The sequence below is a fragment of the Lynx canadensis genome, chromosome D2, assembly GCF_007474595.2.
Source record: "Lynx canadensis isolate LIC74 chromosome D2, mLynCan4.pri.v2, whole genome shotgun sequence".
Taxonomy (NCBI): Eukaryota; Metazoa; Chordata; class Mammalia; order Carnivora; family Felidae; genus Lynx; species Lynx canadensis.
The window spans coordinates 11,643,278-11,658,738 of NC_044313.2; the positions used below are offsets into that span (position 1 = coordinate 11,643,278).

General features: G+C 38.2%; 1 protein-coding gene across 5 annotated transcripts in view; it reads right to left on the bottom strand.

Moving 5' to 3' along the window:
* Nucleotides 1-15,461, bottom strand: part of INPP5F (inositol polyphosphate-5-phosphatase F) — an 89,260-nt gene that overhangs the window by 45,629 nt on the left and 28,170 nt on the right. For all 5 annotated transcript variants that reach the window (XM_030334319.1, XM_030334318.1, XM_030334320.1 and 2 more), the window contains one exon: nt 4,042-4,178. In XM_030334319.1, the coding sequence (XP_030190179.1) occupies nt 4,042-4,178 (137 nt within the window). The remainder of the gene's footprint in view (nt 1-4,041; nt 4,179-15,461) is intronic.

Below are 15,461 nucleotides of genomic sequence, written 5' to 3' on the forward strand. Positions count from 1 at the left end.
GCTAAAATTTTAAAGATGTCTAATGGGAAACCAAATATGGAAAATGTTGCAGTTATCTATTAAGGCAATGAGATACAGCAAATAAGATATGCAGACATGGGACAGAAGGCTATAAAACTTAAAGGATGTTTTTTTCAAAAGCAAGAACATCGATGTTATCTACTGAACCCCACAGATTCTTCACGCTCTTGGATAGATGTTTTAAAATGGCATACTGCTCTGAACAACAGTCTGGTGCTTCCTCAAAAGGTTGAACACAGAGTTACCGTATGACCCAGCAATTCTAGTCCTAGGCCATGCCCGAGAGAAACGAAAACAAGTGTCCACCAAAACCTTGTGCACAAATGTTCACAGAACTACTCCTAACAGCCAAACAGTGAAAGCAACCCAAATATCCATCAACTGGTGAATGGATAAATGTGATATATCCACACAGTGGAATGAAAAGGAATTAAGTACTGAGATACGAACAATGGTTATGCACCTTGAAAACACTGCACTAAGTAAAAAGAAGCCAGTCACAAAAGGCCACATATAGGGTCTCCTGGGTGGCTCAGTTGGTTAAGCGTCGGACTCTTGATTTCAGCTCAGGTCATGATCTCACAGTTCGTGAGATCGAGCCCTACATCAGGCTCTGCACTGACAGCAAAGAGCCTGCCTGGAATATCTCTCTCACTCTCTATGTCCCTCCCCACTCCCTCAAAATAAATAAATAAACATTAAAAAGTATTTTTAAAATAATATTAAAAACAAAAACAAAAGCCAATATCATATGATTCTATTTAAAAGAAATTTTCAGAATAGGCAAATTTAGACAGTAGATCAGTGGTTGCCTAGGACTGAGGGAGCTGGGGTTTGGAGAAAAATGAGGAGTGACTGCTAATGAGCACAGGGTTTCTTCATGGAGAACATACATAATGAATATGTTCTAACGTCGATTTGTGGTAACGGTCACAAAATTCTGAATATATTGAAAGCCACTGAATTATATGCTATAAATGGGTGAACTGTATAGTACGCGAATTTTTTTTTTTTTTAATTGGCAAACAAGCCTAATACTTGAGGTGAAAAGGCAACCAAGGCAGAAAGAAACTAGAAAATCTATTAAATTCCAGAGTCTGGAATAAGACTGCTTCTGCTCTAATTACAGAACACAGACGACGGCCCCAGCAAGTCTGAGAAGTGACCGCACGAAAGAGTCCGAGGGCCCTGCTGGGAAGGACGAGGGCACTGAAAGCAATACACAGACATCCAACATTAGAAAGAGGTAGAAAGAAACATAAGAATGGTTTTAAAAATATGTATGTTTATGAAAAATAACAGGAGTTAAGTAGGAAAAAAATATGTAAAAATGCAAAAAACCGAAAACTAGTCTAAAAATTTCAAAGTAATGTTCCTTCAAAAGCTTGGGGCAGTGGAAATAACCATTAAGACTCACTAAAATATGGACAATGATTATTTCTAAGTAGTGGGCTTTTTTCCCTTCTCATTACATACAATTTACTATGAAATCAAAACAAATAACAATGATTGCTAAGCTTCTAAAAGCTCCCTTTAAATGGATTTATATGGCAATTGGAATAAAGATCCCAAAGATTTAAATTAACGTGTTGGAAAATAAGCAAGCAATTCATGATTTCCAAAATAGCTGTTCTTTGCCTTTCCTCCTGTTTTTCACTGTTGAAAAGCTCTCCTAAAAAAGGGGGAAAGGCTTAAGTGCAAATTCTAAAATGATAATCTCCTCAGAGAAAGGTGTGCCAAACTACTCATGAAAATAAGATCTGGAAATATTTTCCCTATGTCATGTTTACCCCCCAATTAACAGGGATCATTACATATTTTCAGCTCTTAACATGGACCACACCTTAATGTCCATAAGTGCTATAGTTAATATGGTCCAATAGTGCTGTAAAACATTCAACTCTCTTATGTTGGGGGTAAATCTCATTTTCATTTTATTTAAAGATAATCTGTTTTACTTGAGAATATCAAGAGAGAAAAAAGGAAAAATGTGAAGAATGAAAATCTCAAAGTTTTCATAATATGCACATTTCTGTGTTTAAAAATTCCACATAAATGTCATTTGCTTGCCCCCCCCCCCCACCATTTTTACAACAGCCAGCTACGAATCTCAAGAATATTACAGATTAGGGAGCAAAAGGGTGCCAGAAAACTTCCCTGAAAAATCCAACAAGGGTCCCAGGCTTCTCTGGATGAGGAGTGACCATACATTTCCCAGAGTGGGGAGTGCAAATGTGCAGACCAATGACTGACAGGTGGATTAAAGTGCCAGACAAGTGGTCCCCTACTCTAAATCTAACTACCAGGGTCCCTAGCTTAGTGCTTAAACCAGAACGCCAGTGCTCCCCCTCAAGGCAAAGGTTGGTGACAGAAAAGTCATGCTGATCTTCCAATTTGTCAGCAAAGCCATCCAAAGACACTGATGACACATTTATTGGTTTAGTAAACTAACTGAGTTTTTGCTAGTCTGGCTGCCCTTCCCTACGATAAAATGCAAACAAAAACTGCCAAGACCTGCTTTTAATAGGCTTAACTGCTACCTAAGTTATTTGTCTCTAGATCAGCAATAATGATTAATGTTCTAGCACTGGAACCAATAAAGGGGAGTAAGAAATACCCTAATCTTTTTTGATTCCCATAATAAATAAAGTATCAGGGTCCTCTTAAATTCAATTTAATGCTGGTTTCTAAAAATTAGATTGTCAAACTTCCAGTACAATCTGAAACATAAAAATAACCGTATTTTTACTTATTTTTCTAAACAATTTAACCCTGTCCCCAAATTTCCTCCCCAGGAGACCAGCCCAGAAAAACATGTATTGAACTGTGGGAGAGTGGGTGCTCTGGTACCTGTTACCTGCTGTTTAGGTATAGGGAGGCAGCTCAGCGGGAGTGATACAGGACCAGATGGCCTGAGTCCAGGCCCAGTCCCTATGATGTGCCAGCTGTGACTTAACTCTTGCCAAGTCTCCTTCCCTTCATCTGTATAGCGTGGATCCAACAGTGCTACCTTATAGGGTGCTCTGAGGCATCAGATAGGATAAGCCACTCACCTTCAGGGCCTCACATATCACATAGTGATGAGGACACCCCAGGACCAGGGCAGAGTGAGGACATCCCTAGAGGCCACATCCCTGCACCAACTGCAAACATGATACAAACGCTTTCGTGGGCTACTTCTACCTACTGGTGGTACAGTTGGTGAAAAAAAAAAAAAAAAAAATACTGGCCCTGGGAAATCTCATTATTTTGGCCTTAAGTCCCTCTATTGTAGGCTTGGTTTCCTTTTGAAAAATTAAAAGATTGCACTAGATCAGTGGTTTCTTTCTTTAAGAAAAAAAATTTTTTTTTAATTACAAAAACAAATATATGTTTAAAAAAATTTCAAGAAATACAGATAAAAAGGATGCAGAATAAGTTAAATCTCATCACCTTCTTGACTAACTCCACTCTCTCCCAAATCAGGAGTTTTTAAACTGTACTGTTGCAGAGTTCTGGGTTCCCTGGAAGCAGAAAATGGCTTTTCCAGTAGAGGCCAGGTGGGCAGGGTCCCAAGGATCCCCTCCCCTGTATCACCACCTCTGCCTTTATGCATTTTATACACTGGATTTCACAGATTTGAAAGTTTCCACTACTGAAGTGAAGTTTGAAAACCACAGGATTAAGTTACTTTTAAAAATATATCCAGGGGGCGCCTGGGTGGCGCAGTCGGTTTAAGCGTCCGACTTCAGCCAGGTCACGATCTCGCGGTCCGTGAGTTCGAGCCCCGCGTCGGGCTCTGTGCTGACTGCTCAGAGCCTGGAGCCTGTTTCCGATTCTGTGTCTCCCTCTCTCTCTGCCCCTCCCCCCGTTCATGCTCTGTCTCTCTCTGTCCCAAAAATAAATAAACGTTGAAAAAAAATTAAAAAAAAAAATATATTATCCAGTTCTAAAATTACGATTTTGGACTATTAAACCAAATCCTATTTGTTGTTATATTTACATCAAGCTTCCATAAATTTCCTGAGACTTCCACCTTACCTCTAACTCAAGATCCTGAGGCTCCATTTCAGAAAGCGACAGCACAGCAATTTTGGTAACTTTACAGACCTCATGGTCTCCTGGAAGTTTGCCCACCAATGCTTTCTGCCGAATTAAAATAAGCCACCATGGAAGATCTGAAAGAGAAAAAGTCACACTACGTCTGGTATCTATAAATGCTACTATCCTAGCAAGCTGAAGACGAATAATCTAACATACACAATATACATTAAATATAACCCTTCAAAGTAAAGCACATGACAAAGATATAAAAATGGCACTGAATATGGGAAAAGATGTTCCCTCTCACTCATAATTAGAGAGATGTAAATTAAAATGTAGTGATGCCACGTTTACCTATCGGACTGGGGAAAATGAAAGGTATGACAGCACATTCACTGGCAAGGCTGTGGGGACACAGGCACCATCATACAGTGCTGGTGGGAATACAAACAGGCAAAACTTTTCTGGAGGGAAATTTAGTGATACCTAACAATAAAACATATGCACTTACCTTAAACCTAGCAATCCCACTCTTGTGAGTTCACCCAAAGATATGCAGCCAGCCCAAAAGTAGGTAAACTCAAGTCTATTCATTGCAGCGGTTTGTAATTGCCAAATACTAGAAACAATTTAGCTGTCCAGACATAGGACAGTGGTTGAATAAACTGGGACACATCCTCTCAGTGGAATACTATGAAGCTGTAGAAAAGACATTAGGCATGTTCTAGGAACTGACAAGAAACGATTCCTGGATATATTACATGGATAAACTGGAGATACTTATAGAACAAGGATATAATGAAGTCATAGATGACTTATTATCAAATCAAAGTACAGAAGAGTATCTAGAGTGTGCCACCTTTTATGGAAGATATGAGGAAAAAACACACACACTGCTGAGTTACACACAAAAATAAAAGAGAAATTAGAAATTAATGAGACCGGTTACCTACAGAGAGTAGTAGGCAGAAATATGATGCAAAAGGGGGGAAATGGAGATTTAAAAGGATCAGGGGAAATGAAAGTTCTCTGAGTATACCCTTTTGTATAGTTCTGACTCTTAGGACTACGGTGATATTTCACATCTCCTCAAAAATAAGGAAATAGTTGCTTTCAACCAGAATGGGGAGTGGGGGCAAGACTAAAAACTAAATGCAAACAGCAACTTAACTCTAATACAAATGGAAAATGTAACCACATGGGTTAGAAAAAAACTCACCTAAATAACTCTGGAAAACATTATTTTTTTAAGGATAAAGACAAAAAGAACTATATATAATACTGTACTCTGGTTAGTGAATTTGTTGGAAGGGCGTGAGTTAGCGATTCAAAACACTTTATGCGCACACTAGGACCAAGCAAATAATATACTGAGACGAACGGGTGGGGTGAGAGGGGAGGGAGATGGTTAAAACAAACTAAAGAACTCTTTAAGTACAAGAAAGAAGGAAAGAAAACACCCAAGGGCCCAACAATGATCTTTCCAATCCAAATTTTTTATTTCTCACAAGATTTGTTATTATTTTTTTTAAAGATTTTAATTAAATGAGAAATGGTCTAGAAAAGACGGTATGCAAATGCTATTTTTCAGTTCATGAGGTTACAGACACCCTTAAAAAAGTACTCCCTAATTAACACCAAAAAAAAATAATCAAAATAGTGTTTCAGTAATTTCTTGTGGAAAAGCAACATGATGGATATATATTCACCATATAAAAAATGTTCTTAAAAGAGATATATAGTATTTCAATTTCCCCCAAATATCAATCAACTCACATTCTAGGGACTGTGCTTGAAAATGTGCTAAGGCATCTCATAGATGCAAGAGTTTGGAAGAGTTTCATAATTCTTTATAAAGTAGGATGGAAATTTACTCCAAAGTTTCAAGGCTTTTACAGGCCATTTCATTATTCATTATCATTAAACATTAAGCAGGGACCTACCCACGGGCTACGGAGTATTTTAGGCATGGATCAAAGTTATCAAGCACCTATCATATAATAAACCTAACACATAATAAATAAAGCACATAACACTTGTTCTTCAGAAAGGTAGGAGTTAGCAACAAACAATATACTGTTGAATGTCAATACAGTATTTTGTTGAATTAAAACAAAATCCTTACTATAGGATTCCTAACCTCACAGGAATAATTTCTTTTAGAGTGCTGGCAGTTGACCAGGCAGCCAACACTAGGAAGTCCTTTCCCTAGCTATGCCTTCTAGCTGGAGTTGACTTGGATACATTTCATATTAACATTGCAAATTATGGTTTTAATAAATAACAGCAATGAAAAACACAATATGCATAATCAAATGTATAAATATCTTTCCAATAAACCACCTTATGGCATAGTGCCAACATATAAAAATATTAACCTTCGAACCGAGGTTTTGCTCATGCATAAACTCACTTGGGAACCAAAACGCATCATTTTTTTCTTTCATAAAAATACTGATCCTGCCATACTGAAATACAACTTCCAAACCCAAACACATTTTAAAATAAATATGCATACTTTTAGAGTTTAGGTTAGCTAGTTCTACAGAAAAAAAAAATATATGAAAAAAAGGTGTTCTTTAAAAATATATATATTATGGACTGAAGTTCAATATGTTTGGGGAGTTATAAGGAAGAATAAATCTGAAAAAGTATAACGTAAGTGATCAACAACAGAGAAAATCTGTAGTGGGCTGGACTTTGAGGTCAGAACTCAGACTGAAATTTTAGCTCACCACTTATTTATCGGGTACCTAGCAGCACAATACTTAGCTGACTTCCTGGTTTTCCTTATTTGTACAGTGGGATAAAACTGCCTGCTACAGGAATAGATCGAGGATTAAATAATCTTTATGATTCATGGTTATTGTTACTAAGAGCTAACGTTTACCAGATAGCAAAACATACTATAAAGCAGGTAAATAAACAATGGGTAGTGGTATAGGAATGGCCAAATGAACACTGGAAGAGAACCAGAGCAGACAGATACAGACCAGTAGAATATGAACACCTGGTACATGATGATAAAGCGGGGGAGAGCGTTGTAGGTCATTAAACGGTGCTGAAACACATACTGAAGCATTGGTGGATAAACAGGGCATCTGGAATCGGCTTTGAAATAATTTAGCAGCTGGAAGTGTGCGAACCATGGATTTAAAAAAGGATTTTTATAGCTAACTTCCAACCCAATCTACAAACTGCATCAAAAAGAAAACATGAGGGGTGCCTGAGTGGCTCAGTAGCTTAGGTGTCAGACTCTTGATTTCCAGTCAGGTCATGATCTCACGGTTCTTGAGATCAAGCCCCGCGTCGGGTTCCATGCTGAGCCCCACTTGGGATTCTCTCTCTCCCTCTCTTTACCCCTCCCCTGCTCATGCTCTCTCTCTCTCAAAAGAAATAAATAAGCCTAAAAAAACTAATAAAAATTAAAGAAAACATGGAAAGTAAAATTAATAGGGGAATAGCTTTCTACTAGTTATAATCTAAGGAATTGGGATGATGAAAATATTTTGGAATTAGTGGTGATGATTGTACAACTCTGAGAATGTATTAAAACCACTGAATTATAGGGGTGGTTTATATGGTTCACCATATAAAAATGTTCTTAAAGAGATATATAGTATTTCAATTTCCCCCCAAATATCAATCAACTCACATTCTAGGGACTGGGAATTTTCAGGGGTGAATTTACGGCATGTGGATTACATCTCAATTTTTTTTTTTACCTTTTTATTTAAAAAAACTTTTTTAATATTTTGAGAGGGAGAGGGAGAGAGAGTGAGCAGGGGAGGGACAGAGACAGAGAGGGAGAGAGAAAATCCAAGGAGGCTCCATGCTGTCAGCACAGAGCCCAGTGCAGGGCTCAAAATCATGAGACATGAGATGATCACCTGAGACAAAATCAAGAGTCGGATGCTTAACTGACTGAGCCACCCAGGCAGCTCCTCAATTTTTTTTTAAAGTTCCTTCTAAAAAAGAGAAAGAACTTGTTAGGAGGTCTTACCTAGCAAAGCAGAGAATAAAAAACCAAAAAGTGTATTTTCTGCCCAAGACAAAGGTAAAACTAGGACAGCCTATTAATTCTTGAATTACATCAACATCACTCCAAACAGCTACCAGTTTTCACTAGTGTTGAAAAAACAAAACAATTAAAATTATCACAATGGAAAGAAAATGAAAATTTTGAATTGGACACAGAGCTATCTCCAGACAAAAATCACTGACTCTAGAAAACAAAACAAACAAAAACCTCATGGAAAATAATAAACTTCATTTCTATAATTATTTGCTTTAGGTGAAACCGCACATAACAACCCTGTAAGCCTGAAAGTCTGGCAAGAATGAACATGTTAGGAACAGGGTTAAATGATCCAAAAATATGTTTTATAGTTTAAGAAAAATGTAGAAGCATCCAGTCACTAGTGTTTGGCAGTCCCAGTATGCATCAGGCAAAATTCTACAATTAAATTTTTAAAAGCACCAATGATATAATTTATATCATCATCCACCAGGGGAAAAAAAAGTGTGGCTCAATGAAAGCTGCCACATTGAGATGTGGATGTGCAGTGCAACCAAGTCAAAGGTAACTTCGGCGTAAAGATACTCTTTCACCTTTTTTTAACATATTACAATGGGAGAAATAGTCAGTTTTGTAACCCTGGCTCCTCCAGGAAGAGACAGACAAGGAACTCTGACTTCCCCAGCAAGATAAGAAAATGGATTAGGAAATAATTATCTTGAAAAGGATGACCAGTAGGGCAAGCTAAAACAATAGTACTGGAAAAGATTCAGTTGTTTGCTCTATACAATAATGACTCACTTAAAAGGGTAAAAAACAATTGTGGAATAAAGATTTTCATCAAAAAAATTTTTTATCCATTTCAGAAAATGTTTTTACAGACACTCATGACCTCACCTCTGGGAAGTATTCCATCTACATGTTTCTCGACATGGTATGCATCCTACCAACATAATGATAAGCATGTGATCCAACGATGAGTGGCCAGCAATCCTTTTTTGTTAATGTTAATTTTATGAAGAATATATAAACACATTCATTTGCTTAAAAATGTAAATGTTGGGGCACCTGGGTGGCTCAGTCGGTTAAGTGTCCGACTTAGGCTCAGGTCATGATCTCACAGTTCCTGAGTTCAAGCACAAAGCCTGGAGCCTGCTTTGGATTCTGGTCTCCTTCTCTCTCTGCCCTCCCCTGCTCTCTCTCTCTCTCCTTCAAAAAAACATTAAAAAAAATGTAAATGTTAACAGATAAAACTAAACTTCCTTTTGATCATTATTCCCCCTTCCACAGATATTCTTTATATCAAATCCAAACCCCACTTCAGGAGAACAATTAGTTTACTATGCTTGGTACTAGTCCTTTTACTTTTTACTTAAAAAAAAAATTTTTTTTGAATGTTTATTTTTGAGAGAGAGAGAGAGAGACAGACAGAGCATGAGCGGGGGGAGGGACAGAGAGAGAGGGAGACACAGAATCCGAAGCAGGCTCCAGGCTCTGAGCTGTCAGCACAGAGCTCGACGCGGGGCTTGAACTCACGATCATGACCTGAGCCAAAGTCAGATGCTCAACCGACTGAGCCACCCAGGCACCCCTGGCATTAGTCCTTTTAATCTTACTTGAAAGCTTAAAGATGACATATAAAAAAAGACTTTTTTTTAATGTTTATTTTGAGAGAGCACATATGTGAGCACACACCTGCATGCAAGGGGGAAGGGGGAGAGAGAGAATCCCAAGCAAGCTCCACGCTGCCAGTGCAGAGCCTAGTGAGGGGCTCGATCCCACAAACCACGAGATCATGACCTAGCCAAAATTAAGAGTCAGATACTCAACCAACTGAGCCACCCAGGAGCCCCTTAATTTTAGTTTTCATATGAAACATTCAAATGTATATTGATTTACCTAGAATTTTTCTTTGAGAATGAGCTACTGATGGGTATTCAGTGTTGCTATTTATTCTTTTTCTTTCTTTTTTTTTAAATTTTATGTTATTTTTGAGAGAGAGAGAGACAGAGTGCAAGAAGGAGAGGGGCAGAGAGAGAGAGGGGGACACAGAATCCGGTAAGCAGGCTCAGGCTCCGAGCTGTCAGCACAGAGCCCAACGTGGGGCTCGAACTCATGAACATGAGAACATGACCTGAGCTGAAGTCGGACGCTTAACCAACTGAGCCACCCAGACGCCCCTTATTCTTTTTCTTTATAGCACAACAACAGCTTTATCTAAGTATTTCCAGAGTATTCAGTTCAGCTTCCTAGAAACCATTAGTCTTCCTTTTGCACTTCGAGTTGATGGGCTTAATATTTAATCACATAATTACAATAACGAGTTTAACAGATATAAACAGGTTTGGGAACAAGCACCATCCATGATCCACCAGGAGAGAGCGAGCTTCCTGCACAGTCCCCTACCGGCCAGCAGCTTTCAGCCTTCAGAGCATCCAGCATATCCACCAACAGGCTTTGCAGAGAGGCAGTGGGGGGAGGTGGTTCATCTGGTAAATGGCTTAAGTGAGATTCAATTAAAAGAACTCCTGAAAGAAATGCACATGCAGTACATATTCATATGTGCCAGACGATTGAAGTGAATGAAATATTTGTGTGAAAAAGATTTTGCTTTTCCTATTTTCTTTTCTTCTGGCTCACCTTTTCCAAAGACTGGTTCTAATTTGAACTGGTTCAGTAGGGTAGGAATTTTTAAGACTTTATTTGCTTATTTATTTATTTACTTACTTACTTACTTAGCATACAACCATAGTTGTTTTCGTAGCATACAACCACAGTTTGTTTTGGAGGTTCTGTTTTCACTGCTCTTTTGGACACTTTCTACTTTCTCTGTATCTCTCTCCAACCATTCGTTATGACCAAAGGCAAAAATAAAAAGAGAAGTCTGCTGTTGACTCTCACACATTTACCTCCTTTAGCTTGCTCGCAAAGAGTAGACTATATTCCTGAGGACAAAGCAACCCTGCACCTCTCCTGGGTCCACTTCTCAGAGGAGAAGGTGGGAAATGCGAAGCAATGAGCACAAGCTGTCTTAACACAGTCCTGTGTAAATGGAGGGCCCAGCACAGCAGAGTCCACGACTACACCCACATGCAAATAAAAACTAACCCAAAGACAGATGGGTATTATATACTCCTAAGTTATTTGTCATAGAATATTCGAATACAAATATTTAAGTTCTTGAAGGGCTTCTACAGATGGTATCTCAGGGAGGGGTCTGCGTTCCCACAACATATATTGGAAGATGGAGACACACTGGTGAAGAAGGAAAACGAGAATTAGGAAAGGAGATTAGAGTTGGCTCACCTTTTCTTTCTTCTGTATCAAACTGATATCAAGAATACTTACATGATTCTCTGTCATTTCAAATTGACAGTCTGAACCAATTTAAGTTAAATGACTCACTGCTCTTTATAGATTTTGAAGTTATGTTTAGGTGCATACCAATTTAAAATTGTTATACCTTTCTGGTGACTTAAATCTTTTGGTATTATCGAAATGTGTATCATTCTATGCTTCTTGCCTTAAAGTGTGCTTTGATATTAGGGGCACCTGGGTGGTTCAGTCGGTTAAGCGTCCGACTTTGGCTCAGGTCATGATCTCACAGTTTGTGGGTTCAAGCCCGCGTCGGGCTCTGTGCTGACAGCTCAGAGCCTGGAGCCTGCTTCGAATTCTGTGTCTCCCCTCTCTCTCTGCCCCCCCTCCTGCTCGCACTCTCTCTCTCAAAAATACACCTTAAAAAAAAATTTTTTTAAGTGTGCTTTGATATTAGTATACTGCACATCAGTTTTCAGGAGGTTAGCATTTGCATGATTTTTTCTATCCTTTTACTTTCAACCATTCTGTATACACATACCTAAGGTACTTGCCTTGAGAGCAGCTTGTAGATGGATTTGACTGTTCTTCCAGTATGAAAGCTTTGTGCTTTAATGGAGTTTAAATCCATTCATATGTAATTATTGATGTATTTAGAAATCAATCTACCATCTTATTTTTTGTCCTATCTGTTCTATGTACTTTTCTTGCCTTTGGGGGGATTTTTAAAATTATTGCTGTTCTATTTCCCCCTTTATTCACATTTTACAATCTTTATTATTTTTGTTAGTGATTATATTGTAGGAGATGAAAACATGAACCTGACCTACAAAAGCCTTTTTTTTCTTTTTTCTTTTTTTTTTTTTTTACACTAGTTTTACTAGTTCCTGGACAGGGGAAAGGACCTTAGAACACCAATTCCTTTCAATTCCTTATCATTTCTACTGTTGTGTATTTTAATTCTATCTTATTTTAAACTCCATATAAAGTCAAATTCCTGGGGCGCCTGGGTGGCGCAGTCGGTTAAGCGTCCGACTTCAGCCAGGTCACGATCTTGCGGTCTGTGAGTTCGAGCCCCGCGTCAGGCTCTGGGCTGATGGCTCGGAGCCTGGAGCCTGTTTCCGATGCTGTGTCTCCCTCTCTCTCTGCCCCTCCCCCGTTCATGCTCTGTTTCTCTCTGTCCCAAAAAAAAATAAATAAAAAACGTTGAAAAAAAAATTAAAAAAAAAAAAATAAAGTCAAATTCCTTTAAATTTGCCAACATATTTACATCTCCTGTAGACAGAGATAGAAGGGATAGAGATCCCTTCCCACATCTCCATACTCCATCTAGAGTCATTTACCTTTTGCCTGAAGAACTCTAGTATTTCTTGTTAGCAGATCCTGCTGGTGACAAATTCTCTCAGTTTCCGTTTGTCTCAAAATGTCTTTATTTTCCTTAACTTTTGAAGGTACAAAATTCTAGACAGGCACTTTGAAGACATCATTCTGTCGTCTTTTGGCTTCCATTGTTTCTATCAAGGCTCACTGCATGCCTTTAAATTTAATGTGTATTTTTCCTTTGTCTGCTTTCAGGGTGTTTTCTTTGTCTTCAGTTTTCATCAGTTTCATTTTGAGGTGCCAAAGTGTGGTTTTCTTTATACTTTTCCCCTTGTGGTTCAAAGTACTTCTTAAAGCTGTGACTTGTATTCATAATTGGTTTTGGAAAATTTTTGGCTATTATCTCTTCAAATACTGCTAGTCTGTTGCTGTCAGAAACAGAATCTCTGACTAGTTTCTCTTGATCTCATTTTTTTGAATGTATGAAGTCTCTTCAAATGAGCCATCATATATTAACACACCATACATTATAAGAGAATCTAATAATTGGGATATCTTAATGGCTTATCTCAGGATAAATTATGCTCCAATTTGAAGGATCCTGTTTTTGGTTTGTTTTGTTTTTGTTTTTTTTAAATACCAATCTTTGGTAGGAATTCAAATTCAGTGGGATGTATGCATAAAACCTACTTCATTGATACCCACTGCATAAGCTATTAATTGGCCAGTTAGTACTTTTATATGAATGTGAGCAAGACTCTATAAAGGTTTTATGCAAATTTATAAATGAATTTAAATTTTTAAAGATATGAATCCACAGTATATTTAATATGTTTTATATTTAAAGCCATTTCTATTTTTTTTTAACTACATTAACAGAAATGCTCCCCCTCCCCCTTAATAGAAACAGATCACTATACATCCCTGAATACATTTTAGGGAGCATTGTACATCGAGTAAGTGGAATTGCAAGTAACACTACCACTATACCAGCACTGTTACTTTCAATCAGGTACCTAGCAGCTAAGAGTACATGACATTGGCCTTCTAATTCTCTTACCAACTCAAAAGCCAATTATTAATTTGTTTATCTTCCATACATAGTAGTTACTCAATGTTTCCTGACTGGCTGCTCTGTTGACTAGTAAAGGTCCCTCAAGTCTGGGTTTATAGAAAATTGACAATGACTCACAGAGCATCTAGGGTAAGAGGCACTTTTAATAGGCACCATTTCAAAAATACCAAATGGTGGAATCAGAAACATATTCAGGTCAGCTTATGATGCTTAGGATGAATTTAGGTCCCTGATAATGACCTGCCATAAAATGAAATAATCTCTGACACTGTATAAAAATATAAAATCTTTTGTGTAATAGTTTTAGAAAACTAGAAAAGTCAAACTTATAAAGTGTCATTGGGCAAAATGAATTTATATATAAAAGTACATTTTCAACATAACTATAGCTTACCTTCCTTAAAGTGCAAAGATGTATTCTCCTATGTTTATTAAAAACTTTAATGTATTACATATTTTCCTAACTATTAGGTATAACAAGTACATGAAGTATAACTGGGATTTCTACTCATGATGCAGGTTTACCAACAGGAAGATAAATTACTGGTTGAGAGGGGGCACAAGCATGCCTCAAGGCTGGAGGCAACTGGCCCCTCCAAGAGGGGACCCCAAGCCCACAGGCTGTAACAAACTTATGACCAACTCAATTCAATCAATAACTTTCATTTTCTGCTCTGGATGGCTGATACTGGCCCACATCTACGTAAATGACAACTTACTGTATTTAACAAGAATCTCTTTTCTTAAACAATTAGGCCTGACAATAATTTGATTATCATCACTTCAGAATGTTCATTAAGATAAAAAGTTCAAAAAGAATTAAAGGGGGAAATAAATATAGAAAGAACCTTTATAGGTGGTCCATACACACAGTCACTCTTAACGTAACAATCCTTTCCTTCTGCCAAAGCTAAAAATTTTAATATCACTGCCATATGAATCACTGAGAGAGACTGGAGTTTAAGAACAAATGGCTGGGCACCTGGCTGGCTCAGTCGGTTAAATGTCGGACTTCAGCTCAAGTCACGATCTAGTGGTTGGTGAGTTCAAGCCCCATGTCAGGCTCTGTACTGACAGCTCAGGGCCTGGAGCCAGCTTCAGATTCTGTGACTCTCTCTCTGCCCCTTCCCTATTCATGCTCTCTTAAAAAATAAACAAATGTTTAAAAAAAAAAAAAAAGAACAAATGGCTTATAACTAGAAAATGGAATGGAAGGGGCACCTGGGTGGCTCAGTCATTAAGCATCTGACCCTTGATTTCAGCTCAGGTCATGATTCATGGGATTAAGCCCCCTATCAGGCTCTGTGTGGACAGTGTGGAGCCACTTGGGATTGTCTCTCTCCCTCTCTGCCCCTACTTCACTCTCTCTCTTGCTCTGTCAAAAGAAATAAACTTAAAAAAAGAAAGAAAATGGAATGGTAGTGGAATAGCATAAGAGGCAAGCTGGCCCATCTCCTAAGAATCTCCCTGCCCGAAGATATGAAAATCTGATTAGAAATGCGCTCGGAAACAAGAAGCTTGCTTATCTGACAACCACTGGGAAAGCTCAAAACTGTGGGTCACATTTGTGTGTCCAATTTGTCCTGCCAGGGTGGTGGAACCATCTGCACCAAGGAGACTGGAGCTCAGATCAGGGACAAGGGAGGTGATGGAAAATTCTGAAGTGTAAAGTGATGGAAGAGACTGAAG